This window comes from Amblyomma americanum, chromosome 6 (assembly GCF_052857255.1).
Source record: "Amblyomma americanum isolate KBUSLIRL-KWMA chromosome 6, ASM5285725v1, whole genome shotgun sequence".
NCBI classification, from domain to species: Eukaryota; Metazoa; Arthropoda; class Arachnida; order Ixodida; family Ixodidae; genus Amblyomma; species Amblyomma americanum.
Window position 1 is genome coordinate 52,788,400 of NC_135502.1, and position 27,741 is coordinate 52,816,140.

Consider the following 27,741-nt stretch of genomic DNA (forward strand, 5'->3'; position numbering starts at 1 on the left):
TGAAAGAAGAAAGGAAGAAAAGGTGCCGTAGTGGATGTCTCCGGGATAATTTCGACCACCTGGGGGTCCTTAACGTGCACTGGTATCACACAGCACACAGGCGCCTTTTTGCGTTGCGCCTCCATCGAAACGAGGCCGTCGCGGTCGGGTTCGAACCCGGGTACTCCGGCTCAGTAGACGAGCGCCTTAATCACTGAGCCAAAAATGGTGGCAACGTGTCCTTTTCGGCAAGGGCGTCAAAAGTTTGAATCGACTCGCGTAAAATTTTTTTAATCCAATTTTCTCGACGACCAATGCGTAAACATAACCAGAAAGAACCAGAGAATCGTTCCTTTTTTTTTTTACTGAAAACAATAATTGGGTGGGGCTGTCCTCAGTGTCCCTGTAATATAAGATGCGTTCCATATGACTCGTATCGCGCACGTTCGTGTTCGCAAAACAAAACAAAATGGCACGCCACTTCAAAAACAGTTTCCGCAACCGTCAGGGCCACGGAGGAAGACTATATAGGAGTGTTAAACTCCGATGTATGCTGCGACCAGAAAAGGTCACAAGCCCGCGGCGCCACTATCATGCTGGGCGCGCCTGGCGGTCTGGAAAGAAACTACTCACGTTCCGGTTGCCAAGGCAACCGGTCAAGCGTGTTGCTCCGTTTGGCCGCGCGCGCCTGACTTCTGAGGGCACTCTCGCGCGCTTCTTTACCGCTGGTAGCCCGAAGAGCAACTGGTGCTACGCTTCAACCATTTGAGCACAGTAAAAAATAAAACGCGTTCTTTTCCATGACCGCTATAAGATGACCTGTAGCTTCTGGTTGCTCGCAGGGCTTTTGTTTGACACCCGCGCGATGACTTTGATTGGATGGGTATAAGCGCTTCTGGCATTCGTCGAAGGCAAACATGCCTCCACGTTCGTCGAGTATGTGACCACGCTAAGTTTCATCTGCTGGAGGAGGATGTGGGCGTCGTACGGCACAGCGTTTACGACTACTCGTCAGTCGAGAAGGCAACAAGCGGCAACAATTTCTCACCTTGCTCACCTTCCCCCTGCAACACCTGTAACGGCTTTTGCAATTTCGAACAAAACACCTGCGTCCCATCTTAGTCTAGCAAATTCCGAAGGAGACCTCACTGCGCGTAGCAGCGCTGTTAGTATTACGGACCCTCGAACACACACCGACAAGAACTGTTGCTGATTGACTTAAGGGCGCAGAAATACAACGTCACGGCGTGGCCGCTGAAGCAAACACCCGTGTCGTCTGCTTGTCGTCTGCTTTGAGAGCGCGCCGGAGCCGCCTGCCCGGGCGCTGCATTTTTTTTTTTCGCTGCGGCTTCTACGAGGCGCCGCATGGCGCCGCCACTGCATACGGACCCGTCGGCGCATACAATTGTGACCTTATCTGGTCGCCTGCGCTCGCTAGCGCTGACGGGAGTTTCACCTCCTATATAGTCTTGCTCCGTGGTCAGGGCATACGGGATCGGCGTAAACCGTTCGGAAGGTCCCCACGAATGCTTTTTTTTTTTTTAAACGGCGTGAGTTCCCTGGGTCCACCTGGAAAATTTGGACCGTTATATGTTACACCGCATCTCCAGTACACCTGATTGGGTCTGTGGCGCCCTCTCTGTTTCGAGCTATAAACCACAGCAGCAAATTGCACATGCCTTCATGTGGGCCTCCCAATAAGAGGAAAAGCGACGCGAATAGTGCTACCGATGTATGCGAGTACGAAACGTCGCTCGCTTCGCATGCCTCTATCTCGGCCTGCGTGAAGCCGTCGTGGGCAGCTGCCTTAGGCCAGTTACACACGCTTCGACTAGAAGGGAAAATTATTCGGCGAAGTCGGTGAGGTCACTGCGCGATTTACGGCGAGCGCTTTCACATGCAGCGAGTACCCAGCGAATTAGGTCACAGCGGGGCAGCAGGTCTTTGCTGTCTCCTCAGACTCGCTCGGAACACCGTTGACTCCGTCGGCTACTCCTCTACGTGACCGCATGTAGCACGACGTCACAGAGCTCCCCCATTGGACAGCCGCAGAGCGATCACACCGACGCCGCGATTAAAGTCGAACAGGATGGAAACCCGCAGCAAGCCGTGTGCGGTTAGACCGACACTCTCTCCTGTCACACACCGACAAAACTCGCAGCGTCCAGAGGCGAAAATCGCAGCGTGTGAAACAGAAGTGCCAACCAGACACCAGCTATTGGGGTCATTCGCACTCTTTAACCACCATGCCGCGGCCGCTCGACCTCCCAACCGTGTCCTGAGGGGACGACTTCACAGCATGAAGAGTGGTTCACAGCACAGCGGCGCCATCTGTTGCTATATATTGCAAAAAAAAAATGGCACGTTCGATCGGAGTGTGAAGAGGTTACGCCTTCGTTTTCCCTTATTAGCAGAAAACCTGCAGAGTTATGAGACGACATGGTAAGAAAATAACACTGCACTCCCTGAATTCTGTCGCGGTGCCAAATGAGAGCAGAAAACGGGTAATTTATTTGCAATTTCAGCAGCCACGCTCAAGTGTCCATTTTCACAAGAGATAAAACAAAAACGTTGTTCTCGGAGTGTGACTTACAAGTCAAGCCTGACCGCTTGCTTCCCTTGTTTTCCTTCAGTACCCCTTTAAATAGAACACGAGTGACTCTCGCTCGCAAAGGCTCAAACAGCTGACACCCATCTGCATTCTCGTTCTCGCGAGCTAAAAGGAACAAAATCGAAGGTTTCACTCCAGAAAAGAAAAAAAAGCCGATGTACTGACCAAAGGTAACAGGTATGTTCTCGAGGGAACCCGAAGCCACACGACAGCAGCAACGTGAACTGCAGCGGCTGCTTTGCGACTCCAGTTTGCAAAACTTGCATTTGGCCTCGGAAGCAAAAGCAGTCAGCGGACACTTGACTTCGTACGCCTACGGAGGCGGAACATTGAACCACCTTTTTTATTTCCTCGATTATAGATTTTATTTTTTGCAGCTCCTTTGGCGGCAGGACTTCAAAGCGGATGAACAATGTAAATTCATTGTAATGTAACAATGTAAATTCATTCCTGCTAGGGCCGAGCAGTGGCCTGCAGTATTCTTAAAATAAATAAATAAATAAGGCGCATGCGCTTTAGAATCGTTTTAAAGCAAAAGCTTTACTGGCCGCGAACTTGCGAATTCGCCGTGGCGGTGCTCCGAGGAGGCACATGACGTCACAACGCGCGCCTCGCCGCGGATATTTCTCTCCCTGTCTCTCTCCCTCTCTCTCTCCCTAGTCACTATTGCGCATGCGCTAATAGTAACACCGAGCCACAGGTGTTTCGCCGCTGCGCAGCGCCGCGCCTTTCCTCAAAATCCAACTTTCAATTTTCTCTTCTTTCCCTCCCTCCTTTATCCCTTCATTTACGGCGCGGTTCGGGTGTCCACCGAGGTATGTGAGACGGTTACTGTGCCATTTCCTTTCCTTAAAAACCAAACAAAACAAGTGAGCCGGCGGCGTTCACAGAGTTCATCGGCGTTGACAACTTTGCAAAGGCCGCTCATTTTCCCGAAAGGAAAGGCGCACAACCGGCTCCGTAGGTCAGTGGAGATTTGAATCTCGCTTTCGCTTTGTATATCCTGGATTAGCTGTGCTAATCCACATTAATTTTTAGTTTTCATGCTTTACTTCCGATACTTTCTTGCGCAGTGCATTTAATGCTTCACTGACTTTTTGAAGAGAGGTTCCTATCCAACAGTCTTACCTTAAGGACATGCGCTTAAGCCGTCTGAAACGTCCGTGCAACTCCGACTGCGCCGATTCTCGGTAAACAACGCAATTCGTCCTGTTACTAATTACCGAGTAAGAATGATAACGACATGAACAAGATGAGTTTTTTGGCATTTTTCCGGTTCTTGCCGTAACAAACAGACGACGCCTTCTTTTTTTAGAATGTGTACTGTTTTTCTTTCTTTACGTGAATTGCAATGAACGCGACACTTACCTCGTCGAAGTAGTCGCTCCAGTCTGACTTTGTGATAACGAACTTCACAGAGTCGTCCAGCTTCTCCCTGAGGTCTCTGCGCCGAAAACAAGAAGAGGGATGCGCGAAACGCCAATTCTCGCTTTGAAGCAGCGCACACCGACAACTGCACTCCGTTCTGGAAATTCCATAAATTTAAGCGCTAGAAACTACGTTCCCGGAACAAATCAAGGCACACTGAAGCAAGACATACATGCGCAACAGTACCAGCGGCATCAAGAAGATCTAAACGACATTTCCACAAAGACCATATACGACAAAAGATTTAACTAGCGTAAAAAGTGGGCGACCTGTGTGTGCGAAAGCTCTTTACAAGTGTGCTGCCAGAACTCAGGAAACCGCGGCGACGTGCCGAAACAGTGCCACTGGCAGCTACATTATGCCCCAGACGTAACAATGAATTCGAACAACGTAACCGTAACAGCGAATTCGCTGCAGCGCACAGAAGAGGACCGCAAAAATCTTGAGAGCTGCAACATTTTTCCTTCATGCCGGGAACAGGAATCGGCGCATAATTCTTGCGGCTTGCCTGTGCCGCTGAAGGGCTGATCAAATAGTTATTTTCAGAAAAATGTTCCACGCGGCCAGCTCGGTGATGTGGTATCGGAAAAGAACTGTACTACTCTTTTCATTGGTTTTCTCAATCTATCCGTCTCCGTTTCTCACTGTGTGTGTGTGTGTGTGTGTGTGTGTGTGTGTGTGTGTGTGTGTGTGTGTGTGTGTGTGTGTGTGTGTGTGTGTGTGTGTGTGTGTGTGTGTGTGTGTGTGTGTGTGTGTGTGTGTGTGTGTGTGTGTGTGTGTGTGTGTGTGTGTGTGTGTGTGTGTGTGTGTGTGTGTGTGTGTGTGTGTGTGTGTGTGTGTGTGTGTGTGTGTGTGTGTGTGTGTGTGTGTGTGTGTGTGTGTGTGTGTGTGTGTGTGTGTGTGTGTGTGTGTGTGTGTGTGTGTGTGTGTGTGTGTGTGTGTGTGTGTGTGTGTGTGTGTGTGTGTGTGTGTGTGTGTGTGTGTGTGTGTGTGTGTGTGTGTGTGTGTGTGTGTGTGTGTGTGTGTGTGTGTGTGTGTGTGTGTGTGTGTGTGTGTGTGTGTGTGTGTGTGTGTGTGTGTGTGTGTGTGTGTGTGTGTGTGTGTGTGTGTGTGTGTGTGTGTGTGTGTGTGTGTGTGTGTGTGTGTGTGTGTGTGTGTGTGTGTGTGTGTGTGTGTGTGTGTGTGTGTGTGTGTGTGTGTGTGTGTGTGTGTGTGTGTGTGTGTGTGTGTGTGTGTGTGTGTGTGTGTGTGTGTGTGTGTGTGTGTGTGTGTGTGTGTGTGTGTGTGTGTGTGTGTGTGTGTGTGTGTGTGTGTGTGTGTGTGTGTGTGTGTGTGTGTGTGTGTGTGTGTGTGTGTGTGTGTGTGTGTGTGTGTGTGTGTGTGTGTGTGTGTGTGTGTGTGTGTGTGTGTGTGTGTGTGTGTGTGTGTGTGTGTGTGTGTGTGTGTGTGTGTGTGTGTGTGTGTGTGTGTGTGTGTGTGTGTGTGTGTGTGTGTGTGTGTGTGTGTGTGTGTGTGTGTGTGTGTGTGTGTGTGTGTGTGTGTGTGTGTGTGCGTGCGTGTGTGTGTGTGTGTGTGTGTGTGTGTGTGTGTGTGTGTGTGTGTGTGTGTGTGTGTGTGTGTGTGTGTGTGTGTGTGTGTGTGTGGTGTGTGTGTGTGTGTGTGTGTGTGTGTGTGTGTGTGTGTGTGTGTGTGCACACACGGTTGCGGCCCACGGGCCCTAAAGAACAACACTATATCACAACAGAGATGTCACTGAGAGAGCTGAGGGACTGAGATTTCAATTTAGCACGTTTTTCTCGCTTCACTCAAAGAGACAACAGTGAACCCGCAAAGATACACCCACCGCGTGAAGGCACAGCACCTGCACCTCGCAACTATCGTTCCAAAGGCAAGGCTGGGTTACGCGCGTCCTGGGCCGCCACAAGCAGCGAACATCGAATCGAAGCGAGTCAATCACCGACCCGTAAAGCACGCGGCAAGATTGCTCCCGCGCATCCGCACTCACCCGTCGTGGCCGACGATGTACCTGGTGAGAGCGCGCCTCTCGTCCTCCGGGAAATCACCGTACAGCAGGAACGACTTCCCCGTGAAGAAATCCGGCAACTCGGGCAGGTCGAGCGGAACCCGCTCGGGTGAAGGTGCGCCGGCGCGGGCACCGCCGCCACCGGATGCCGCAGCCTTCGCCGCCGCTTGCTGCTGCTTCACTCTGCGTACAGCGCGGGCCAAACGCTTGCCTCCACCGCACTCTGTACGCTGGGCTCGTGAAAGTGTACAGCAAACATGCGCTGTGCCTCGGGATCACGCGCGCAAAAGAGAGGAGGCTGTGGTAAACTTTTGCGGCTCCGGGAGCACGCATATTTCCAAGAAAACGATTGCACAAAAGATGCACAAAACGAACGGCTCAGTGGCTAACCAACAACTTAAAAAAGAAAACGTAGACTGAGCTATGCCAGTGCCTCCACTTAGACTGGCGACAACTACCCTTCGGTCGGGCGACGCCATTTCGTTTGGCGAAGATTGCGTCCGGGTTTCAACCTGTAATAAGACTTCTACGTTTGGAAGCTCCTTTGCACAATCTAGTGGCCCGGGCGGCCGAAAGTTCAGCGTTTGGGAACAATACTGCCGCACCGCCTAGTCGGATCTGGGGCTCAAAATGGCGGCGCCGCTGTCGCCTTAAAAAGATAAGCTGAACGTCGAGGCACCTCACGAAAGCACGCTAAGAACGCACCGCAGCGCCACCAAGCGGGGCTCAGTCTCAACTCGACGCCATGACAGAAATCGCGTAGACCGCGAGCCTCTCGTACGAGGATTGTCCACAAGGTTGTACGACTCGAAAAATGACCAATACAGGCGCTGTAAGCCGAGCCGCACGCTCCGGAGATGGAACGTTTCCCGTAAAGGCCTCGCACGCACCCAAGAGGTGCCGTTTCCGTCCTGAACGAAAGCGCGCAATGCACTCTATTCGAGGCACAAAATCAGCACACATGGCACAGCAACTGTAAGGCAACAAGCTATCAGCGCCTGTCTGAAACTCGCTTGAAGAGGAAAAGAGGGAAAAAGTGAATGGGCGCCAAGTTTAGTTAGTTCGAGCACACGCACTTTTCGATTTCCTCCTCGGTGTCGATATCTTCGTCCTTCTCGTCGACGTCTGTGGGGGCATCAAAATCGCTCTCGCCAGCCTCGCCTTCCTCGTCACTCTGCCGCGAGGCTTCGGCAAGCTCCGATCGGTCGCCTAGCATTGGGAGGTACGTATCTCGGTTACAAAAGGCACGAACACGTCTGGAAAAAACAATGTTGCTCACAACATTTAGCTTTCGCGGCACATGTTACATCGTGCTTGAGGCGGAAATCTGTCCCCCGCTGATTAGAATGTAAGGTCTGGAAAGAAATTAGCAGACATGCGCACACTACCGTTACAAAAAAAATTAGACAGTCTATAGACTGTTCATACACTTCTGTCTATAAAGTCTATAGACTCTCTACAGACAAACCCTAGAGGACAGTTTTAGACAGTCTATAGACAGTCTGTAGACAACCTATAGATTTATGGCCATACACTTTAAGCAGACTTTTGTCGATAGGTAGTCTATAGACTATGAATACAAAAAAGAAATATCTATAGGAAGGCCATAGAGTTAATAAAATTCTATAGACTCTCTATACACATTTTTATAAGAGTCACAAGATTTTAGGGTGGAGGAAAAGCTGGTTGCAGCACAACAGTCCAAGGGTGAACTTACCCGCACGACACTGCGGCTTAACAGTGACAGCACGCTTTACAGAGAGGTAGGTAGTCAACAAGGGACAGGGTAAGTTTACCAGCAGCCATGAGGGTAAGCAGGTTAACAGTAACGCTTCGCTTTACAGAACGCTCTGTACTCGACTAGCGGTATGATAAACTTACCCACACTGCATTGTAACTTAATAGGGATAGCACGTTCTACAAGTAGCATTTGATAAGCGGCAGGGCAATTAGGCGGGGTAATCTGACCCTCCCGATGAAGGAATAAAAATGGAGGAAGCGGAGCGCGGACGGCAGGAAGCAGGAAGGTGTGAGAAGCAATCAAGTCGAGCTCACTACCGTCGATTCGCCGGTCAATGGGAAGGCATTTCTCTTTTACAGCCCAAGAGTTTTTAGCGGCTGAGTGTGGAGAGATTTCCTCAAGCGCTAGCAAAAAACTCACGTGATCTCTGACACCATCACAGCTGCTCAAGCTGCCTCCGCAAGTCTCATTTCGCGCATGTCGGGTTTCGCATATTCGCCGCCGGCTCCACGTCACACTGACTATACCTATACCTTCCGTCATTATACCTTCCCATTCAAAAACATTCACTCTTTTGGAGAACCACACCTCAGTCGAAACTGATGAAAACCACACATCATATATTTTTAACTCGTCTTGCATCCAGAAACCTCCTAGTTATTTTCCCCGGGTAGCGCCTTGATGACCACTGATTTCTGACAAGGGCGAGTATAATATAACAGCTGTATTTATTCGGTTCCATTTTATTCTTAACGCATTTGGTGCCAACTGGCTAACCCGGGTTACAACAAGGGCATGGCGGACCTTGAACCAATGACTTACCGTGAAGAAAACGGTTACAATAAAATCGCTGATTATTTTGTCCATGATGCTCTCGAAGACGGAAGGGGCCACCGTGGCAGGTGGGCAAGTGTAAAGAATGAAAACTGGCTTCGCGACAGCAGCAACTAAGTGTCGCGCCAGCTACATAAATGAGGAAAGAAGGAAACCATATCACACCAGCTGCTCAGGATTAGCCTGTCTGTTTCATCAGGCAGGCTGATCCCTATCTCCGAAACCGACCGAAGTGTCTTTAAAAGATTCAACGTCTACGGTAAGAAGCCTATCCTTTGTAACATGTATTAGAGCCAGGCGGCGGCAAACGCATTTTCCCCTGTGGATGGAGTGGATACTACCGGAGGTTTGTATACATCCGACATTGTCTTGCTTTCTGGCAAGGCAGCATTGTCCTGGATAGCACACTTTTCGCTAAAACGTGGTTGACGCGTGACAGTCACGTTTCGTTCATTAATTGTTTTCCTCCAGAGTCACAGTGCAGGATGGTTCCCGAACCGGTGTAACGTGAGCCTAGGGCATACTTTTCCGTCACACCATGCATTTTTTCTTCTAGAATAAGAATTAAGTCAAGCAACATTCCGGACAACATGCTGCTGAATCGCAAATACACGTATACACATTACAGAGCGTAGAAGGGGCCCTCTGTACAAAGCATACAGTGCAGTTCCGCCAAAGCCATTTGTATACATTTGTGTACATGCACGAACTGTGGTGGTGAAAGATTACTGCTCGCTGATAATCACTGGCATTTGTAGAAAAGAAAATATGAGGAGTAAGCACTCAAATACTTTTTTTCCCGACCGCTGCACTCAACACCATAAACCTACAGGTAGATGGCAAAATCAGCCTTAATGGCAATGTTGAATCGCATGCGGCTAAGTTTGCATTTTTTTAAAAGTTATTAACTACTGATCTGGCTGTACAACGTAAAAAACACCGCATTTAAATATATAAAAGCGCGAAACAAAAAAATCAGTGTTAGGGATAACACACTCATAGAAAACTGACTTTATAATGTACACGACTGTGTACAAAGCGGCTTTACGAGCTAATACCTTCATGGTTACCTTCCGATTACGAAAAGACCGGAACCAAAAAAAAAAGCACTTTACTCTTCAGGAGACGCTGCAGCGGAGATCTATGTGCCGGCTCCGACTCGCCCATGGTGCTTCTATAATTAGCCTACCCGAAAGTCAAACACACATAAGTGGCTCTCCGTTCCACCTCCAACCGCTGCACGACAGCAACCTCGGGCTCCACAAAAGGACGCGTCCGACCACATGAACCCACCGGGTCGCGACGTCACAGGCTTCGCACAAACTGTATCTGCGTCACACGGAACTTGTTCTACGAGATCCTCAGATCGAATAACCGCCGATGATGACCCGTTGACGTCCTCTCACTCACCATCCCTGCCGCTACTGCCATCGAAAAAAAATTGGCGGTGGTTTAGCTCTGGTTAAACCTGGACGCGAAAGCTACAGCTGGCCGAGTGAAACTTGGTCACGTGGCCAACCACGTGACGAACCACGTGATCAGCCACGGCGCCGCGCCGCCGGCAGCTGCTCCGCACCACGTGACCAACCACGTGACAGCGTGGCGGCGCAGCCACAGGGTGGCGCCACCGCCACGCTGAAGGCTCGAAATGCTATCGTAATGTAGCTATCGCTACAAAAAAGCACGCTTGGATACAGAGAACCGTGGACATGTCAGTCAGCCCGCCGCCAGTACCTTACGAAACTAATGAGCACAAAGTTACGGGCTTAAGAGGTCCCAAGTCTGCGAGGAACGAACACAGCGAAATGAGTTTCGGGGGAGCGGTTCTACGCTTCGGTATAGGCACCGGTCCACGAAAGCGCACGCCAGCCGCTATCAACAAGCACCTTCAGAGCGCAGTCGAAAGCAATTCCGAACGAAAGCCTCCCCGGGAACAATAATCTAGTTGAAACCGCTCTTTAGTGAACGCAACAGGGCCATCCATTCTCGTTATTTTCGCTCCATAAGTCTTGAACGCCGGGGTCCCTCCACTAAACGGCCGCGCGCTAATACCTCTTAATCCCCAACACGCGCTGACACGAACTGCGCGCTGGAAAATAACTTTGGAGAGTCACCGGGACGATTGGTCCTTGAATAAACCCGAATGTTTGGGCCCTGCTCCGCTCCAGCCAGCGGCCCTGGCGGCAATTCGCGCATTAACGGGGCTGGCGAGGGAGCAGAGGAGGCTCATAATCGGCGCATATTACAGTTCTTCCCCTCATTAATATTATCAGATTAAATGAGAACGCGCGAGACAGAGTGCGCGGAGCGGGGTTCAAAGACAAACGAGGAACATGGAGGTGAGATTAGAGAGCTTTAGCACGCTGCAACCTGTGTTACGCCACCGTGATCCGCTTACGCGGAAACTGAGCTGCGCCTGCGGGGACTGACCTGCGCCGCGCCTGCGCAGTAGCAGGTCTGTGCCGCGCATGCCCAGTTGGAGCCTGTCGGAAGCGCGCGCATGAATTGACGGCTCCTCGCGGAAGCCGATCGCGGCAGCCGATGCTACGACACACTGTTAGCATGGCTTCTCCCTCGCCAAAGAGATACTATCCACAACTAAAACCCCGTCCACACTAGTCCAAATATCGCGCAAGTGAAGCTGATTTGGCCGCTTTTGACGCCGACCGGGGTGGAAAACGGCACGGTGAAAGGGGCCGGTTCCCACGGCGCGAGACGGTGGCTCCAAAGTGGGAAGAGCAACGCTAAAACGGCGTTTAGAAATATAATACGAATTGCACACGCCTGGCAGCGAAGGGAACAAATAACCAGCGAGAAATATTGAAGAAAAAAAAACGTATACGCGTACGCATGCCTGCCATCTGCTTCACTGAGCTTTCTGTGTTTTCGGGACGATCTAAACTAAAAGCAACGCGGTAAGCAGACAAAAAAAAACAAAAAGTTCCGACCAAAGAAATACAGGCGATGCAAAATCAATCAAGTATCGGGAAACGGAGTTTGCGCACTTTATGCCTTACCATGGCAAACCCAATCTAGCGCGTCCAGCTTTCCGTTCGGCGAGTCTACCTTTCGTTCGCGGTGACAAGGCGCTGGTTTCCCGAAGGAACAAGATAAGAGAGAAGGTGCGGCCTCTTTTCTTTTTTCTGCTTGTCGTGTCTTAGTAAAATTCGCGCCCCACCTTCCACCGTTATACCTGACCGCACAAAACAATTCGCTACCGCATTCAGGGATTGCGATCACGCATCCAGCTAAAGCTTTCTGTTTTTCTCCGTTTATTTGCGCAAAAAATATGGAGCCGCGCTAGGCCTTCCGGTAACGTAACAAAGAACAAAGTCCTTCGGAAAGTTCAAACTAATGCTCTGCAACTTCGGATGGCGTGACAAAGCCCACTTCCCGAACTGTCCGGAGACCAGGGAGACAAAGAACGCATCCTGCACTCGTACAATAGGGTCGTTACCCTTCCTTATTCCCCTTACCCGCCCCCTCTTCCCGGAGTGCCTGGCTTCACTAGGGCTCGGCAGATTATCAGCAGGCCTTGGCGGAGCAAGCGCTCTTTTTCACTGTGCCTTAGTGCTGGTTTTGAATAAAGTTTTTTTCCACCTCCTCCGGCGAGAGAAGCTCAAGCCGCACAAGTTCAACCATGTCTGCCTCAGCGCGGCACGGGCCAAGTGCAATAACTGATGCGTCATCTCCGGTCCCCCGTGAGCAGTGAATGAAATACAACGACGAGCCAGCGCGCCGCACTGTTGTTGTTGTTGTTGTTGTTGTTGTTGCCTGAAAGATGATGGCACATACCCACGGTGGGGGATTGGCCAGTGTTTGGTGCACTGAAGTGAATGTCGCTCTCCCGCGGAAGGCACGTGCCGAAGTCGACAGAACATACTTCGGCGTAAGCACGTAGGAGGGGGGGGGGGGGGGGGGGGGGACTATAAGGTCTAAAAGAAAGTCATGTCACCCGGCAATTCTAAGAAAAAAAAATGACCATTCGGACGGGGTCCCTGAGCGGGGGAACATTCAAGAACGGAGAATTAGATGACACCAAAAAGCACGCTTCCTCCACTTGGCCTCCGTTCAGCAACGACGCGTCGCTTGACGTTCGGGAACAAAACGAGAGGAAGGAACGCACGAATATCGGAAAGTCCAGAAACAGTGAACGTTCACAAGCCGTAAACACGCGGCAGATCGTTTTTGGACTTGCGTGTGCACACGAGTTCCGTTTTATGGGCAAGAAAAAAAAGGGGGGAAGAAAAGAAAGAAACAGAAAGAGCAAGGTGCCCCGCAGGCAGCGCCTATCCAGCGAAGCTCCGCACGATCTCCGGAACCGAAGTGTAACAAGCGAGAACTCCCGTCTCGAAAAAAATTCGAGAAAAAAGACGAAAACAAAGACCACTCCTTCGCTCCCACCAGAGGGAAAAAAAGAGAAACTCAAAGACGCTGCGCTGCTAACAAAGAGAGGAGTCCCTTTTGTGCGTGGGACCCGAGAAAGGCAGCAGCGACATTGCGGTCGCACTACGGGCACGGAAAGGCGGACAGGTCCACAAAGACGCATTTTATGACGGCCCAGATCGAATTAACCCTCCAGCATGGCGGCCACGAACAAGGTTTTCAGAGTATCACACTAACATCTTTCAATTTTTTTTAAGCAACTTCGCAGCTGTCCCCGGATGGGTGCCCGTTGTTGTCGGAGTATATATAGCGGAACGAATGTATACATGTATAGCGGTCCCGTAACTCGACAGTTTTCCTACCCATTTTAGGATAGTTTCTGGTGAGGGAGGGATAAGAGGGCACAGCCAATTTTAATGGCCGCCATCTTGGAGTCTAGAAACCGAAACTATGCCACCATTTCCTCCCCTGACGTCATACTGACATAGTTTCACCTCTATCCACCATATTGGACCGTGACGTCATCATTGGCACGCGGCAGGTGGTTGTTTCTACAGTGCTATTGTAGATGGCGCTACAAGTCTCAATGCGAGATGCGCTGTTTTCTAGTTGCAGCCAGAGATGGCGCTTTGATCTCAGGGTGGTAGGAAGCCTCATGAAATCTCGAAACGTGAGGAGTAGTTGCTGCCACAGATGGCTCTGTGATCAAGGGTAGTAGCAGACCCCACGAAATCTCGAAACGTGATGAGTAAGAGCTAACGCTCTTAAAACACAACGCCGGCTGACTTGCCTGCTCGCATTGACGCGAACAATTGGGCATATAAATTACCACTTCACCAGAAGATAATGATTCAGAAGATAATGATTACTAGAGGATAATAGGTAAGCTCGTTAAAAAAATGGACCTCCCCGATCTACTTCGTTAAACTAAATGCGACAGAGGTGCAGTAGCACAATATGTATGGAACCTTCCCATAGGCTACTTACGAGGGTTTTACTGACGATAAGCGACAGCTGGCGCGACACGATTTCTGCATTTTCACTTGGCTGCAGCTGGGGGCGAAACCGATTTGCCTCCTTTCCACTGGGCTGCAGCAGGAGCGCTGCCCTCCGTTCCACATGGCTGCAGCTGGCGTGCACAGGTTTCGTCTTTTCCACGTGGCAGCAGCTGCCGCGAAACCGGTTTTCTCTTTCACCAGGACACATAACAGCTTTTTCGCAAGTGGCCGACTAGTGCTATACTCCGTTTCATACATCAGGTGCAACGCTGCGAGAGGTACGGAAATAGTCCGGACGGGAAAATAAAGGGAGGCGTGTTACTCTGCGCTTGTTCGGTGCCAGAGTGGTCTATGGCACGAGAAGGCGACGGCTTGCTGTCCGCAATAACAGTGCATTTAATCAAGATTATGACAAATGTGCCATGTGTTAAGCCTACAGGGAAATCATTTACTATGTTTCGCTCATCATAAATAACGCACTACTTTTTGGTCGCGGATGCCGTCAGCGCAAAGAAGAGCGCTAGCTTTGACAGCGTTGCGCGTGATGTTTGAAACAGAGTATGGGCTCCGTGCGCTGGTATGGTGGCGCCAGCAGCGACCACATCGCCAGCGCCGCCTCGTGGCACTCGCCCCATTAACCGGACGCTCAGTCACGGCCGGTCTGGAGGGCAGAGCGCGCGCCCGATTCGAGACCGGCCGTGGTGGCCCAGTGCATTACTCATGCCCGGTGCGTCCGCGTCAGCCCGGCCATATAGCACACGCGCACTGGCCGCGATGCCATTCTGAGTCAACGCCTGCTTCTCTGCTGATTTCAACGCATTGAAAGCCTTGACGCCACCGCTGTGTCACCACTGCTACATTTAGTTTAAGTTGCTTTCTCGTTGGGCTGATCATCGATTCCGAGCAACAATGTATGTGTTGCAGTCCCGACGGCACTGCAACATCCGGCAGCGCAGTTCAACTTATTCAGATTAATTTAGTGCCTTTACAGTCTCAGAAACGAGTGCCTGATTGACCCAGACAATGAGATCGGCTATGTAACTTACATCCACTATGTAAATGGTCGGTTAGAATTGCGAAAAAATCCCTTACTACGCATGTCAGATGATAATGTTCTACATCCTGCAGGATTGACACTACTTTGTGTATTCCCCTCAAGAAGCATAGCTCTAAGCAAAAAAAAAAAAACGAAGGCTTTCTTGCTGAGCATATTCCAAATTTAGAGGACATTCATTTTAGGTATTTCATGAAGGCATCAATTAAATGAATTATTTTGGTCGTATTTCTCTTTTGGTAAATACTTAACACTAGAAAGGCCACCGCCATGTCTCACTGGTTTATGGCACTCAGCTGCTGACCCAAACGACTCTGATTCGATGCCGGTTGCAGCGGTCGCTTTTCGAAGGAGGCGAAATGCTAGAGGCCCGCGTACTGTACGATTAAAGAAGCCCAGGAGGTCGAAATTATCTGGAACCTTGCATTATGGCGCCCATTATAGTCTGAGTTGCGTTGGGACAATAAACCATATTAAAATCAAAAGATTAACTCCAGAAATTAAGGGTTTAGCGATGTTGTGAAATCCAAGAAATATTGAACCGCTCTCTATTTTTCTTTTTGTTCATCCAGAACAGGATTTTAGATCTCGGGAATGCAACAAATAAATATACAAAATTTTAAACCACTGTATATGGTACAAATACATACACAAAAGATTAGGTGAAACAATGTGAAAAACAACATAAGCACTCCCAGAAGTACGACGTCGCACCCACAGCATACACACACGCACGAAAAAAAATCTAGAAACAAAATCGACGCGCTGAACCGCAGATGAGCACAACAAACGAAGGCTGAAACTTGAGATGCTAGCTCCAAGAACTCCACCGTAGAACATATTTTGTGACACGCTGAGCGCATTCTTTCCTTCAGCATAAATACACAAAGAAACTCTTGACTACTACCAGTGATGTCACGTTCAAAAGACCCCAGCCAGTGTCAACCCTTTCTCAGAGCACATTCATGAATTTAGTTCCACAATGCACTAATTTCCTGTAGACCCTCTGTGCATGAGCAAGCATGCATGACCTCCAAGGAAAGCGTTAAAATATATTCGGTACCTTGACTGCAGTGTTTTTATAGCTGTTATGACATTGGTAAACACAGCAGTAGGTCGAGCACCCATAAGTAGATAAGTTTTTTTCGCCTCCGGACGAAACATTTTACCGCTCGCCTCGCTCGCTGCAAACTGAACCGGAGAGCTGCGTTGGCTGCGTCCGCATTTCGCCACCGCTGTTAACCAGATGGCGCCCCTCGCGCGCGCCAAACGAAAAGGAAAGGGGGATTTCCTTTTCTCCACGTTTCCACCCACAACCGGACGTCGTCACCCTCTCTTCGGCATCCCTGTTCAACTTGCATTTCCCTCTCCTCTGAAGAGGGGGCTTTTCTTCTGTCCACTTCTCGCCGTAACTGGTGGTTGCGTTAATGTCACGGTCACGCGACATGATGTGAGGTGACCTTATGTCACGGTCAACCTGGGTCGCGTAACCCTACGGGTGGCTCTGCTTGGAACAGCCGCCTTCCAGTGCAGGGGTGCATCACTTGACTACTACACCAGTGCGTCAGGAATATATTCCCAAAACTAAACGCCTAAACAGCTGCCGCTGAACAACGCGTTACATAGTCGGAACCATCCTGTGAGTATTTCGCTAGCGAGGCATCCAGTAGTAGCACACTAAACGATTTCTTTTCTTTGTGTACCTTTCTTTTTTTTTCCTGTGGCCGGAGGATGGCGGACTACCTTTCCTTACTGATGGGGGCTGCCCGGTAGATATCTTGTGTCGCAGCATTATCGAAACATTGCCAACCACGGAGGTACACTACGCAGCAACACGCACACGAAGAGCTCCGCCCGAAAGTTCAACCATCAATAGACGTTTTTAGCATACCGGAGACGTATACTGGTTTACCGTACCCCACTTACGCATGCGCAGTGGCTCCCCCTCACCTCAACAATGCCTCTGCGCATGAGCGAGAGGGGTCCGGTAAACCGGTCTCCGGTAGTACGTCTCCGGTATGCTAAAAACGTCTAGTGAGAGCCGGCTGAACCGTTGGCGGTTGAATTCTTCGCGTTTGGCTCACTCACCTTCCTCAACTCGACGGGCCTTTCTGTCGCTGGCTCCGTCTCCCGCCGCGGTGTCTCGCGCGGGGGGCCGCTTAGGAGCGGGCCGCCCCCGAGGGCTCTGCGACTCATTATTACCACCGTCGGCCTCATCGTCATCTTCGTCGTCGCATTCGGGGGTTGAGGGCCGGTGGTAGGAGCCCAGCTTGTACCTGCAAGTGGCAAACGCACGCAGCAAGGCGAGTTCAGTGACCGAATGCGATCCGCACTGGTTCTCACAAAGCCAGGTTCGGGTGCTCCTCGTACAACGGTTGTACTGCTGATACACAGTCACTCGCTTGATAAACTTTTGAGATAAGTTTCAACGACTTTAACCGTTATAACATGACCTAGCACCCCCATATCACGGTCCTCGCTCGCCTGAAACGTCTTCATGCGGCAAGGTTCCATGACCCATTGATTGCCATGTGGCCCCTTAACAATAGTTATGTGACCCCTTGGCAATGGGTCCAGTGAGCCACTGATTTATGGGTGGTGTGGTCCATTGAACTTCTTACACATGACCATTACTCCTCCCCACATATCGACACCATCACTGTTTAGGCTGACCCTGAAACTCCGGTCACATTACGTCAACGACGCTCCAATTTTTTTCCCTCATTTAGTCTACATTTCGACAGTAGCAGCAACAGAGATTGAGCCCGTTGCTCGGATTTGCATCGAAGCAGACAGTATCGCTACAACAAACGAAGGGCTCACGAACTCGCACATCCGCTAGCTGTTCAAACACCTGAATCAGGATCCGACTGTGCACCCGAAAACTGTGCCAGCGACAAGGTCGGCGGTTCACGCGTTAGTGAATGGGAAAGGCACACCTGACCTGCGCAAGCAAATGCAATCCGCGCCGCGTCATCGCTTTTTGTCTTCTCTTTTTTTTAAGAACAAGGCGCACTACTGCAAGTGCGCACCGTCGTGGCTACCTTCGCAATCTCATCGAGTTTACATAGAGTTTCGTGGAACCCCTAACCTGCAAGCGCTCCCCGGAAAAGATTTCGCCAGGCGCAAATAAACGACTCGGCGGTGAGAACAAACGATCGATTCGCCGCCACACGCAAGGTAGTATGTGCACACGTGCCGAAGCGGCGTTACATGGACAAACCGAGACAGACGCTCACAAGTGCAAAGCGCGACGTTTTAAGGTCGCAGCTGTGTGAAGAGGGACCTTAATAATAATAATTGGTTTTGGGGGAAACGAAATGGCGCAGTTTCTGTCTCTTATATCGTTGGACACCTGAACTGCGCCGTAAGAGAAGGGGGTGAAAAAAGAAAGGAAGAAAGAGGTGCCGTAGTGGAGGGCTCCGGAATAATTTCGACCACCTGGGGATCTTTCACGTGCACCGACATCGCACAGCACACGGGCGCCTTAGCGTTTCGCCTCCATAAAAACGCAGCCGCCGCGGTCGGGTTCGGACCTTTCTCTGGTAACAATTGCGTGTAACGGCACGTGGGCACGGTCAGGAGCATCTAGCGCTAGGAGTGCACGTAATTTGAAAAAAAAAGAAGGTGTCATATGTGGCTATGCGGTCCACCTGAAACTGCGAAAGGCCAGGAAGAAAGGGGTGGAAGGAGAGAGGCAAAGGAACACCTATTCCACTCAGTTCTTCGCTTGTCGAAGATGAGGAGGGGTATTTTTATTTATTTTTCTTATTCAGGAATGAACTCTAAGTTTTGCACGCAAACTTTCCGTGGCGCCACTTATTGCAGCCACAACGCAGAGTTCGCGTGGAGAACAACGAAAAAATACAATGTCTTTATAACCGTGCATTCCATACACGGCTGCGTGGGTATAGGACGACCGGCTACCCACGTCATCCAGACAGGTGAGCTCGGAAGAATAGGAAGCGGAAGAGAATTAGACGTATAGTAGACGAATAACACGAATACGGCCACGATAGAATGCACGGGCATCTGAGAGAGCTTCCCTAAAAAGAGCTGAGAAAAAGGGCCGCGACGTCTCGTCATTGGGTGCAGGCCAAACTGGCTACTCACTGTCGCAGATAACCTTTAAAGCGTAAACAACTCTCATACACAACACACAACCACCCGAATTCGCACGGTTCAATCAACGGCGTCCACGAAAGCTCGATCAAAATCAACTTTATTCTGCATTTTAATTCACTCCTCAATGAAAAACAAAAAAAGAGACAGAAGCTACCTTCCGGAGGTGCGCTATGCCGTAGCACGTGCCAGAGGCAACTGAAAGCTTTGTTGGCGCGCAAAAAGAAAGAAAACACAGCCGCCCCGAAAATTCAATTTGTGGCTAAACCGAGTCCAGAAAGGCGACCCACAGTACGCCGAAGCAATGGAACGGGAGTTTAAAGACCTGTGGAGTCTATAAGGCTATATCCAATACCTTACGAGGTTTTTTCTGAAACAGACCCGCCGCAGACCGTGTCTCCCCATAACAGATCTGGCACCACTTTTTTTTTTTGAATTCTACTGCGAGACAATAACGGGCATCTCTATATGAGCACTTTGAAAAGGAAGTACTCGCCCACACTCTATTACAGCAGCTTCGTGAAACGAAATATAAGCCATGTGTTTCATCGAAGTCACTTCACATCGCCCACACGGGATAACGCACGTCTTTCACATTTCAATTCTTCTTTTCTCTCTCTTTCTCTTCTCAAATTTCTTTTCTTTCTGGCCACACACCGAAAGCGCACCAGTGTCATATAAACGACCGCATGTTCGGAGTAAACACGTGGCTGGCCTTTCTCAACTGAAGACTAGAGAAATGGAGTACACATGAGAGGGCAGAAGCCGACCGACGACGAATGCCACGCGATACTCGACGCTATCTATGTTTGAGTGCCAGGGAGGGAAATGATTTGATCTATACCGGAATGAAAAAAGTTTGCGAGGTAAGAATCCAATTACTTACAACAGCAGCGAACACAGACGTTCCATACCATTTACGCATGGCAAATGTGCGCATGAAGTTTTGAAACTTTATACTTTTTACAGCGTTATTCCGACGGCAAAATGCCAAGACTTCGGGCACTATCGAACATAAGCGAAAATTAAAAAAAAAATTATGCCCCCGTGTCCGATCAAAGCGAAATTATGCTATGACACATTAGCGCAAAAATAAATACACTTTCCGCGAGACAAAAATCAGCGAACATTTTCCCGAAGTAAGCCGAAGTGAAATGGAATACACGAACAATGCTGTATGAGGTTTCCGGTATAAACACTTGCTAAAGCAATGTCACCCATGCAGCCGACTGAATTCGGTACGTAATGCAATCGTTCCTTCTTCATAAAGGTTGAGGAGACTACGCTGTGCAAGCCATGCAACAGCATGCGAAGCACTGATCACTGTTTTCTTTCGATGCGCTCGCTGCTCTTTAATGGGAACAGCTTGCAAACGAAAGATGACGTAAACCAGAGTGAGAGGACTCTCGTTAATTCAACTTCGCTTAATTCGAACTGCCGGTTTAGTCCGGTAAACATCAATAATATTAAAAGGCTCCCGTTAATTCCAACTGTATAAATCCAACAAATTTTCGGTCCCTTCTTATTCTGAATATATGCACAGCTGATTGTATATTAGAAGCCAACATTTTCTGGCCGTTATAGGAAGAGCCTGGGAGTAGACAGTCACGTTCGGAAAAAGTCTAATAGTTCAACTGTAAAATGGGGTGCCTCAACATGCGAGCAAGACTCCCGACATCGTCATCACGTCTTGGTCCGTTTCTTAATCGCAATCAAGGAGAGGCTTTTTTTTTTTTCGCGATGAAAAGATAACGCGCGAAATATGACAGAATCCCGAGTGACCGTACGCGCTGGCTGGCGCCGCGCGACAGCAGCGCTCTCAAATACGAAATTCGTGGACGCAGCCGCAGTGGATGGTTCCCCGAATGTGACGGGGCGAAAACGATGAAGTTTGTGCTCACTACAAAATTGATAATACAAAACTGATAACACCTGCACCCTAGCCGCATACAGTGAGGAAAATAGAGGGCGCACTGGTTTCCGGTAACGATACGTAGGCCAAAGCCAGGCAGGCGGACGGACGAGATTAGGAAAGTCTGCGGAGACAGGGTGGCCGCAGCTGGCACAGGACAGGGTTAATTGGGGAAATATGAAAGGGGCCTTTGCCCTGCAGAGGACGTAGTTAGGCTTATGACGATACCTTTGCCTAAGAACGCCTAGAAAAATTTTAACCTCAGAAAGACATAGACGACACCAGGAAAAAGGAAGGCGGTTGGCAGACGAGAGCGAAGACTCTGCTGTGCACAAACAGACAGTTTGGAACGAGGTGTTTACAGGAAGGAACCAATCTTTACCTTCCAACGCGGAAAAGAAAGCATAACCTGGCAAGACGTTACCGAGAACTTATCCGACACCACAACGTACTGCTCCGATTGGACCCCTCTTTGTTCGAGGCGGCGCTAAGATTCTTCCGGCATAAAGCAAGGGAAAAAGTTTTTTTTCTGAAATAACCGGAAGGACGTGAACTTGTGCGCACACGCCAGCGAACTACCCGGCGCCTCTGAAAGCGACCGGAAGCAGCCAGGACACGCATACGAGAAAGCAATACTAAGGGAGCACACTACATAAAGTCTAAAGTCACGAAAACGCGCTGGCAGCCCGAGGCGCCAGCGAATTTCAATCGATGCTAACCAGCTCAAAGAAAAAAGAAAAGTTTTTTTTTTGGTTTTAAACCTCACACAAGCAGACGAGGCATCGCCTACGGCGGGCAGCAAACGCACGCACCTCCGGTCTGGAAGCACCGCCCGTTTCTGCCCTTAAAAAAATAACTCTGTTTACTTTTATTTCTTGCTAGGTGCGCGCAAGGCGATTGTAAACAAACACAATGCGCGTTTCGGCATCACCACACGAATGCAGAACGCGGTGCTGTCGCGTACAAAGCGCCGGCAGGCCCTCAGCGTGCTCCGAACGGAAGCCAGCTGCACGCTAAAGCACCGGTAGAGATGCAGGGGCGAACACGGTGACAAGTCTTTTTTTTTTTGCGCTCTTTTTCTTTTCGTCAGCCCCGCAGGTCCTTACCGTTTTCACGAAAGTAGTAACAATACATAAGAGAGAGACAGAGGCGAGGAGAAAGGAGGGAAGATAAGGGGGGAGGGCTTCAAACGGGACGGCGTTTATCTCAAAACAACCTCACCTCATACTGAATTCAAGCGCTCCACTTTTCAGACTGCTGCCCGTTATGGCAGCGCACAGGGAGACCGTTCAGTGGCCGGCAGGACAGCCCGGAAGCGGATTGAGAATTCGGTGCAAAACGAACGACACGCGCGTCGAATGAAACCAGCATTGACCAGAACAACAGAAGAGCTTGAAGAAAAACAGAATGAAGAATCGAGACCCGTCCCTATTCTTTCTTTACTGACCTGTTCTGGCATGTGCTCGTTCTATTATTTACCGCAAACTGACTTCGTCAAACCATTTTTTTTTGTCGAAAAATGCACTGCGATATGTGCACCCTTACCGTCGTCCCCCTTTTTTTTGCCGCCTCTACTTTTTTTTACAATGCTACAGAAATAACAATTCTGTTACGGCGTATAGAAAGCAAATTTGGGATGCATGTTTTCTTCTTTGTAATGACGTGTAAGACATTACTGTACACAAACCACAACGTGGTATTTGCCTACGACCGCTAAATATTTTAAAACTGAACTTCTCTCCCCTGTGTCGGCGTCGGTTTCAACAACCGAGCGATGGCTACGACGTCAAATGCCATCAGAGGTCACGTGAGATATGAGCAAAACTGCAAAATAACCTCCGCTCCTTCAATCGTGATTGCGGCTCTGGAGGTAGGCTTGCTTTAGCGTAGTAGTGAATTAAAACGGCGAAGCAGATATTATATCGCTCTTTTTTTCATGTCTCATGTACCCTATACTGACCTTCCACGTCAAAGCCATCGCTCGGCTCTTGAAACCGAAACAGGTGAGAGCAGAAATTGGATTATAAATTATTTAGCGGTCGCAAGCGAATACCACGTCGTGATTCATGTATGGTAATGTCTTACGCTTCACAACAAAGAAGAAAGCGCGCAATCGAAGATTAGGTGCCAATACTCCTCTATCGCAATGCTCAGCACCATCCTTCCCTTTTCAGTAGGTTAAGATCTAAAAAAAAACCCCCTCTGTGTACGGATAGGTCCCTTAGTGCACTATTACCTTGACACGTCAAGAGCAAGACTCACCGCATGCCGCCACCAGCCGTCAGGCGCATTGCGTCAATTCAGAGCCATCTTTCGCCCTCACATCGCTCAACATTTAGCAACATCCCAGGTGACTCCGCGCTTTCTTAAGGCTCAAATATTTCCCTCGCCATTTCCGATTAACACAGCCTACCCAGTAGTAACACTACCCTAGGAGCGCAAATTAAAAACCGATCTGAAAGTTCACAAGTGCACTCGTAGTGACCAAGGTGTTTCTTGAAGCTGAGCTGGCTATCCAGTATCATCAATGGTCGAACCGACACTCTACAATGCGTGATATGCGCCTGCCCTTCATTCTCCCCGTTCAACACTTCGCCTTACGCCCCATGCCCGTGGCATACATGGCATGATTACACTATTTCTATGTATAGCGTTGGGCAGTTGTGAGGTGCACAAAAGATCCTCGGAGGATTTGTGAACACGGTGCGTCGACAGTGGTGCGTTGTTGTTGTTGTTGCCTGAAAGATGATGGCACATACCCACGGTGGGGGATCGGCCAGGGTTTGGTGCAGATCCAAACAGGGAAGTTCTAATCCAAGTGAATCTCAAACGGCTTATCAATTAAGAAGATTATGAATAAAAAGGAAATCCTTAATTAGATTGAGCATGAAGAAATCGAATTGGAAATCAAGGAAACAAAGCGGTGCGAGTAGAATTACTGAATTTTGAGGATTGATAAGAAAGTGGTGGTGGTAGTGGTTTTATTAAAAATAATAGTAAAAGGGGGGAAAAGATTTTTGCTAGCCCTGGCATCTGCCATCGATACTGAAGCACCTGAGCTGGGGCAGCGGAAATAAATGATAGCAGGCAGAATGGAGACATGATATGAAAGAGGTGAGGGGACAGAAAGAGAGGATAGGGGGAGAAGTAATATGAACAAACTATTTACACAACAAGAAATGTGTCCAGGTTGTGCGCATAATTAGTTCATTTTAGAGGAATTAAATCACACACGCGCACAGCACTGTGTTGGTTACAACTGGAGTGGGGCGTCCAGTTATTAATCGTTCAAGGTAGAACTCGCAGAGCGTTCGGTCACTGCGTGTAACTACCTGACGGAGAACAGACGGGACGCCAAGCCCGTGTGTTCGAGGAATGCACAGAGGCTCACCAATGTTCGCTCACGAGTGCGCGCACTGCCCTGCGGCCATAAGAAAGCAAATAATCGGACCGAGGAGCGTTGCGCGTGCCAGCCAAGCGTTGCGCGTGCGAAGGGTGTGTGCGAGGCGACGGCGGCAATGAGCGTGGCGAGCACGAGGAGCGGAGAGCTGACGTGTCAGAAAGCCGAGGTGTAAAGGAAGGCAGCGCAGCGGAGATCGGGTCATTCAAGCGTGGAGGTGGCAGCCGTCGGACGTTGAATCCGTGCTGCCGTGGACCTCCCTTGGATCACCGACGCAAGCCTCCGGCGTTCCTTGCAAGTGTGGAGGTGGCAGCCGATGGACTGAGGGTCCGTGCTGCCTAAAGGCACCCTTGGATAGCCTGCTGTAAGCCTCCGGCGTTTCGTGACGCCGTCGACGAGATCTGGATACGCTCGTTCTTTCTGTTGCTGCGAAGTTCTTCGGGCTGCTGACGGGAGTCCACCGGCGGCTTCCTGTGTTCTTACCGCTCATGCCACCACCTGGCTCCCTTCCGCCGATTTCTTCGACGCAACGCCAGCGACGCATCGCACTACAACCGCCCGCGTTCCAACTTGTCTGCAAGGAATTTCCGCTTCACCTGGGACGCTCAATACCTGGTTAACTCTTTCCTTTATTTCTGTAGTGTTGCACGCGTGTTCACAGTGTGTTCCTTGTTTTCGTTTCGTATCGGCTCTTTTCCTTTAAATTATAAATACGGCTTCGTTTTGTTTGACATCTTTGTTCTCTTCTCTTGTTCGAGCCTGCAAGCGATAGCGTTCTCCTTCGGAAAGTCGGGGACGCGCTACCAATTCGCGACAGCAGTGAAGTGGAAATGGGGGCAATATTGGAAGCTCAAGGTGCATTAATCGGGCCGCCATCATCTTTAAAATCATGTGGTGCAGGTTGAAGCACGTTTGAAGCTCCTAATGGTCCGTGAAACGCCTGATGGCGCCTCTTGGTGCGATGAAGCATCTCGTACAATTACTGTTCACATCTTAAGAACTTACTCACTCTGCTGACAGCTGATGAATATAGTTTTGAACTTCTCGGAGAGAGAATTTTTTTTTCGCAATCGTTCATGCAATGCGGAAAGTGTTAAACGGTGTCAACCGCGCACCTTACCAGTGTAAAGCATGAAACAACACAAACAGAAAAAAGGCCATTACTACGGCATTTCCAATTTCGCACTGCCTTTCGCAGTGTTCTGCACTCAAAATACAAGAGGCGGAGCACCTGCCCGAAATTTCGTTCTCACCGCTGTCCTTACTAACGAGACAAAAACACATTGGTCCCAATGGACACCGTCCATTTCCACCTAGTCCACTGCCCGGACAGCGAGTTTCCATATTAACGAGACCTAAACATACAGAAAACGTTTTGTCACCAGAAATAGTGTCCATAATCCTAGTCTTCCATATTGACGTGGATCGTATTAACAGGGCATGACTATATACGTGTCAAATCAAGACACACTGAACAAATCTTGCTGTCAGCACTAATGTGAGACTTTCCTGATATAGTGACCCTAAGCTGGCGTGACGCAATTTGTGACAGTCACTGTCGCGGAATAAGGAAACCCCCATATAGACTATACGGTTGGCCTGTATAGCTGGTTTCGTGAGTCCTAAGTGATGACACTCAAGCTCCGAAACAACAGGACGAAAATACAGAAACAGGACTAGCCCTTCTCCAGTAGTCGCCTGTTGTCTTTAGCGCTCGTAATTCCACGATTCGCGCAATTCGCTGTTTTCAGAGAACCAGTAGTTGAAAAAAATAATAATAGGGACGGCCTTTTCAACTGCCAAGCCTGCGCGAACGGGGAGCCTCTACTCCACTACAACAGCTGCACTGTCGCGGCAACCCTTCACACCCGCTGGGGACGACTTCAGCCTTGCACAGAAACGCTGTGCAAAATATTCGAGTCACAAGTACGCGCCACAGTGCCGTGGCACCCACGCTATGCGACTGGCAGTGTTGAAGCAGTGATGGTAATGCATTAATCGTTTCCGCGTACCAAGACAAAGAAATAGGTTTATTTACAAAAAGAAAGGCACATATGTCGGCCATTGCGATAATTATCTCGCCTGCTACCCTACACCAAGAAAGGATGGGAAGAGAAGAGAAGTGCCCAGAAAACGCTGTAAGTATGTGAGGTACACCGTGGTGGACAGACGAGTGACCAAAACGTGTTACGAGAGTAGTATGGTGACCGTGAAAAGATCTTGCCTCACTCTGACAGCGAGAAAACAAATATAAACGTGAACATCTCTAGGAAAGAGGCCATTACGTGCTATCATTTGAAGGTAATATCTTCATCACTTAAATATAGAAAAAAAAGTGTTTGCGAGGCGAAACGGACACCCATAGTAACAAAAATTTCGCAACGCATTAAACTCAAAATATTACGGCCAATTTCAGGAAACCGGCACAAAAAAGCAAAGCACGTATGTTCATTTATATACCCTCACACTCACCGCATCAAACTCGCCGACCAACACAGTTCGCGAAGATCGGCTTTTCCTGAGAAAGACCCACCATAAGGCAAAGCACGCTTTAAAGGGGCACAGAACCAAGAAAATCTTTTCGCGGTACGGTTTGCACGGGCGCACACAGTAATGACCACACCGCGCTGTAAAGGGCTGCCCGCTGCTTCTTTTCACCTCGGCGCACAAGACGCGCGGGCGTTGAGCAGATATGAGGAGGCAAAATGAAACGCAGTCACGTCGAGACGAGAACTTCAAGAGCGTGCGTCGACTCGGTTCAATTAGCGCCTGTAGCAGTCGCCGAACTCGCACTTCAAGCACTAAGATCTTACTGCGCGGAACTGCGGAAAAAGAAAGGACTATATATTATGCACAACTTGAAGATTATATACCTCGACATAGATAGGACGAGCATCTTTCTTTGCTTTGCTTGCTGCTATGTACACGGCAATAGGGGTTTCCAGTACAATAAAAGTTTGGGGACGGTATCATGAAGTCGGTATGGCGCTTTACTTCTCCCGTGAGAAGTTAGCGCCGTTGGTAGTAGTGGAATGTTCGAAATAGTTTTCCAATGGGCGCATGACACAGAACAGGAGGCAAAACAATTCCCCCCGAAGATGTATTAATAACGTTTTATATTCTAAAAACAGGTCAGGTTTCTTCAGCCCTTCCCGCCAAATAAAGCAATCTATAGTTGACAAATAATCGCGACATCAAATTAATTACACAATACAGCGTCTGAAACTTTAAAAAAAATAATTCCCACAAGCGA

The 27,741-nt window shown here is 49.4% G+C and overlaps 1 protein-coding gene across 4 annotated transcripts in view; it reads right to left on the reverse strand.

The window, feature by feature from the left end:
- Window positions 1–27,741, reverse strand: part of XRCC1 (DNA repair protein XRCC1) — a 75,799-nt gene that overhangs the window by 18,442 nt on the left and 29,616 nt on the right. For 2 of the 4 annotated variants that reach the window (XM_077626823.1, XM_077626821.1), the window contains 4 exons: window positions 17,143–17,330; window positions 7,118–7,250; window positions 6,024–6,224; window positions 3,959–4,034 (listed from right to left, as the gene is read on the reverse strand). In XM_077626823.1, coding sequence (XP_077482949.1) covers window positions 3,959–4,034; window positions 6,024–6,224; window positions 7,118–7,250; window positions 17,143–17,330 — 598 coding nt within the window. Of the gene's footprint in view, window positions 1–3,958; window positions 4,035–6,023; window positions 6,225–7,117; window positions 7,272–17,142; window positions 17,331–27,741 lie in introns of all 4 variants that reach the window. The other 2 variants (XM_077626820.1, XM_077626822.1) reach the window with 1 other exon arrangement.